This window comes from Halyomorpha halys, unplaced genomic scaffold, assembly GCF_000696795.3.
Source record: "Halyomorpha halys isolate HHAL.00 unplaced genomic scaffold, Hhal_1.1 Scaffold132.1, whole genome shotgun sequence".
Lineage (NCBI taxonomy): Eukaryota > Metazoa > Arthropoda > Insecta > Hemiptera > Pentatomidae > Halyomorpha > Halyomorpha halys.
In genome coordinates, this window is record NW_027109437.1 from 351,446 (window position 1) to 356,926 (window position 5,481).

The following is a 5,481-nucleotide window of genomic DNA, read 5'->3' on the forward strand; positions in this document are numbered from 1 at the left end:
GAACCGCATCAATTTAAAAAAAAACTTTATGCCCAGATCAATAATTTCAGTCGACAATTATCCTATGAGACATTAAAACATTAGGGAATCATATAATTTTATTAATAAGTAAACCTTACTGTAGCTTCCAGCTATATCACTTCTAATTACCTATTTTGTCAATTCTTCACATTAAATTAAAAATTAACACTTTTAATCACAGTTAATTTTCACTATTATAATTCATCACAACAATATTTGTAACCTTTCCCACACTCAGGTCAGGCATTTCAACTATATTTTGGTTAAATTTTGTTATTTCTTTTATTTTAAAAATTCATATCAAGGTTAATTATAATTATCAACATTAATTTTATCCCATATTTTTCATAAATTAATTTTACTTAAAATCTCTGCATAGTGTTGGTTCAGATTTCTTGTGTCTGTTTCAAATTAATTATTTAATTAATGTTTTCTGATATGTAAATGGACTGGAAAATTTTTCTCTTGAATGTATTATTTTCTTTGTGTAAAATCATAGTACTTTCAAAATTGAATGTATGCTGGTTCTTGGTATAATATTGACATACCGTTGTACAAATTCACAATTCTATTTATTTTATATAATATTTATATAAATTTAATGCATTTAGTAATTTTTATTTTTTATAATATTTACATAACTTCTTGTAAAAATACATAATTCTGTTTATTTTCTATAATATTATTGGGTTGTGAAATAAGTTCTTCAATATTTCAATTTAATCCTCTGTATTTATAAAATCATGTTTACTTGGTCAATAATGTTGGATTAGTTATGTTGCTTTTATGCATAAGTTTCAACTGAGATTCCTTATCTCTTAGTGGGATTTTGCTTGCTCAAAATGGAAGAGAAAAAAATGTATTTTCGTCATTTAATGATTTTTTATTTCTGAAAAGGAAAATCTGCTGCAGACCATTAGCAAAATTGGCAGTGTGTATGGCGACGACGCCTTAGGAGAAAGCAATATCGTGAGGAAAAATTCCTGGGGAAAATGAAGTGACCCGCTGTTATCGACTACAAAAGTAGACTTACATCCAAAAAAGGTTATGCTGTCTGTGCATTTGGTGGGATTAGAAAGGTGTCCTTTATTTTGAGCTCCTCCCACCCAACAAGACCATTAACACAGTATATTGTGCCTAGTTGGAACAATTAAAGGCAGCGGTTGAGCAAAAGCGTCCAACGTTGGCTAACCACTAAGGGATAGTTTTCCATCTCAATAACGCCCGTCCTCATTTGTCTTTGCAGACCCAGCAGAAATCATTGGAGTTTGGGTGGGATGTGATCTCCCACCCATCCTATTCACCAGACCTTGCCCCAACAGATTTTCACTTATTTCGGACCCTTCAAAACTCTCTTAACGGGAAACACTTCAATTCACTCGAGGACTGCAAAACGCACATAGAGGAGTTTATTGCATAATAATCTGAGAAGTTCTGGGAGGACGGAATTAAAAAATTACCTGAAAGATGGCAACATGTAATAGATCAAAATGGGTCATATATAATTGATTAAAAATATTTACAAGAATCTGAAGTTTTTATTGAAATCACCAGTAAAAAACGCTACGAACTTATTTTACCACCCAATAACCTAACGTTTTGTTAAAATTCACACTTCTTTATATTTATTTTATATAATTTTAATGTATTTATAGTTTGATTTTTTTTTATAATATTTATATAATTATTTGTAAAAATACATAATTTTTTTTTTCAATATTAATATAACTTTTTGTTGAAATTTATTTTATGTAATATTTGTATAATTTTAATGTATTTAATAATTTTTATAATATTTATATAATTATTTGTAAAAATACATAATTTTTTTTTTCAATATTAATATAACTTTTTGTTGAAATTTATTTTATGTAATATTTGTATAATTTTAATGTATTTAATAATTTTTATAATATTTATATAACTTTTTGTAAAAATACCTAATTCTGTTTATTTACTATAATATTAACATAACGTTTTGTTGAAATTCATAGTTCCATTTATTTTGTATGATATTTACATAATTTTAAAGTTTAAATATTTGTTTGTTTTCCTACATAATCACTATTTCCATTGATAAAATATTTTATGATATTGTGACTGTTTTTGTATCCCAATGTCATAGCAGTTTCCTTCCATGTCATTGAGAAAGCGTTGAACCTCATTTTTCACCTCATCGTAGCTACATCACCTTCCAGCCAAATATTCTTACTGGATGCCAAGTTTGTACTTAGTGAAGGGTGCAGGAAAGGTGTACCAGGTATGAAGTATACGGAAAGTCAATCAAACAGTCAACCCAGTAATTCATGGCAACTGTGTTTTGGAATCGAAAGTGGATTTTTTGGTTGACTTTGTACTTCCAAAGCCAAAATAAATGTGGAAAATTATCACTAGGGGTGAAATTTTTATGTGATAAAAAAACAAAACAAAGTATGTGTTTATCTTAACAGAAATATGTTATAAAAACAGAAATATTTATTATTAAAAAAATATCAACTCAAAAAAAAATTAAAAATTAACTAAATACCCTATAAACAAAATTTTAAATTGTTATAAAGAGGTTTTAAAAAGGAAATAAAATTATATTTTATCATAATGTTTATTTTAATTCCTCCCTCCCATCTTTTTCATCAATAACTTTTCAAGTGGGATGCAGCTTTATAAATTAAAAAAAAAAACATTGTTGACAATTGTATCCCTAAATTGATTTGTATTGACAGAAAGATTATTCAACATCTATAGATGCAATGTTTACTGGTAGTATTTGAAAGAAATAAAATCCCTAGAACCAAGCTTATAAACTTTCATAACTATCCTGTTTATTTTAGGTTCTCCAGAAAATAATTGAAAACTATCTGTATAGTAATTTTTTTCTAATTTAAAAAAAAAATTGTTTCAATTAAAAATAAAAAAGTACCAAATGAGGGAAATACGGACCACAATATGTAATTAAAAAAAAAAATTGGAAGAAGATAGTTAACCGATAATTGTAGGATGATAGTACCTGGCGGTCAGTAAAGGTACCGAAATAGTAAAAGAAAACCATTTATTGTTAACGAAGGTTTAGCCCCACTTCGTCAGGGCTGATAGATTGAAATAGATCTCAGTCGTATGCACTGTTTAAATTTGACAGTGATGAAGCCCTGTTAAGTGGAACGAAACGTTGGTGAACAATAAATAGTCTTCTTTTACTATTTTGATAATCTTATTTACCATCACCTGGACTATCTTCCTACAATCTAAAAAAAAAAAAAAAAAAAAATGGGAAATATGTAAACAAAAAGTAAAAACAATGGAATATTTAAAAATATTAACAAAAAAAAATTCATTTCAATTAAAAAAAAAAGTACCATATGAATGTATGAACCAAAAAATGTAATTAAATTAATAAAAAAAAATGTAGACGCTGTGAAATATTTTAAAATATGTAAAATAAAATATAAAATGGGAAATATGTAAACAAAAAGTAAAAACAATGGAATATTTAAAAATATTGCAGTAAATTTAAAATTTTATAAATATTATTTATTATTATTTTAGGCTTCTTAGATAATAATTGAGGACTGTCTAGATTTTAATTTTTATTTGTTTGTTTTTTTTCTAATTTACAAAAAAAAAATTCATTTCAATTAAAAAAAAAGTACCAAATATGTAATTAAATATGAACCAAAATATGTAATTAAAATAATAAAAAAAATGTAGAAGCTGTGAAATATTTTAAAATATGTAAAATAAAATATAAAATGGGAAATATGTAAACAAAAAGTAAAAACAATGGAATATTTAAAAATATTGCAGTAAATTTAAAATTTTATAAATATTATTTATTTTTTTTTTAGGCTTCTTAGATAATAATTGAGGACTGTCTAGATTTTAATTTTTATCTGTTCGTTTTTTTTCTAATTTACAAAAAAAAATTCATTTCAATTAAAAAAAAAAAGTACCATATGAATGTATGAACCAAAAAATGTAATTAAATTAATAAAAAAAAATGTAGAAGCTGTGAAATATTTTAAAATATGTAAAATAAAATGGAAAATATATAAGCAAAAACTTAAAACATTATAAAAAAAAAAAAAAAAAAAAGGTTTAAAATTATTATATAAATATCTCAAAGTGTTCCTAGAAAACATAAACAGGTATGTTGAAGTTGTAGATTAAAATATGTTAAAACTAAAAAATCTCGTTCATAATTAAAATTATGACTTCAAACCTTAGGTGGAAAGGTGAGGAAGTGAAAAATGAGGTTTAACCCTTTCTCAAGACATGGTGTCTTCATAAATGCATTGATCGAAGTAGTGATTATTTAAAAAAATAGACAAATGTTCAACCGTTAAGAGTATTTAAATATTATGGTAAAAAAATATGAGGCCTTACTTTTGGTTTTGGTATGATCGTGTATTTTTTTAATGCAAAGATAATCTGTTTTCCTACCTTACTTGGAGTCTATAAGGATTTTCATTCTTGTCTGAATATAAAAATAAAACAACTCTCTTTATAAGAATATGAATCGAAGTAGGGTTGTTTTTCTGTTTAGCTCATGTGCTTAACAACGTAGAAACTATCATTATTAATAACTAAAATAAACTGCATTATCAAATGAAAATGTTTTTACAACAAGTTATGGTTTTAATTTGTAATATAATAATATTAATATCAAATTATTGTATTTTTTTTTTTTTTATATTAAATCTCGTTTTAATATTTTAGGGTGATTGGGAAGGCTTTGACCCGTATCTGTTCATCAAACGGCTGCCCCCGCTGACTAGGGAGAGGTGCCCTGCTCTGCCGTTGAAAACTCGTTCTTCACCGGACTTCTCCCTCGTCCTAGATCTCGACGAGACGCTTGTCCATTGCTCCCTCACTGAACTGCCAGACGCCTCCTTTTCCTTTCCTGTTCTCTTTCAGAATACTGAGTACACGGTATTCGTGAGGACCAGGCCTTTCTTCAGGGAATTCCTGGAACGCGTGTCGTCACTCTTTGAAGTAATACTGTTTACGGCTTCGAAGCGGATCTATGCTGACAAATTGCTTAACCTCATTGATCCTGCTAGAAGACTTATTAAGTATGTATTTTTTTTTTTTTAAACAGTTAGTGCAACAATTTTCTTAATTTTAATGTTTTCAAAAGCAGTATTTTTGGCCCTAGAATGAGATAAACTTAAAAATCCATGAGGAATCATGGACCATTCTCAGCTTTTGTTTTCATGAATTTTACTCGTATAATATAATAGCTGTTCAAGTAAAGAGCTTTCGAAACTTTGACTAATATGCAAGATTTCGAGATTTTGACTAACTGATTAAAGTCTCGAAAACTCATTACTTTAACTGCCCTGAAGTGGGCACTTTGAAGCTCTACAAAGTGGGGCGAAACATCGGAAAATGAATAGTTGTTAACTGTTTGTTCCCTTTTAACTTCACCCCTGACCATCTTCTTCATAATTTGAAATTATAGTATTA

At 27.1% G+C, this 5,481-nt stretch overlaps 1 protein-coding gene across 3 annotated transcripts in view; it reads left to right on the top strand.

The window, feature by feature from the left end:
• Positions 1-5,481, top strand: part of LOC106678281 (CTD small phosphatase-like protein 2) — a 40,441-nt gene that overhangs the window by 25,580 nt on the left and 9,380 nt on the right. For all 3 annotated transcript variants that reach the window (XM_067047611.1, XM_067047612.1, XM_067047613.1), the window contains exon 7: positions 4,732-5,087. In XM_067047611.1, the coding sequence (XP_066903712.1) occupies positions 4,732-5,087 (356 nt within the window). The remainder of the gene's footprint in view (positions 1-4,731; positions 5,088-5,481) is intronic.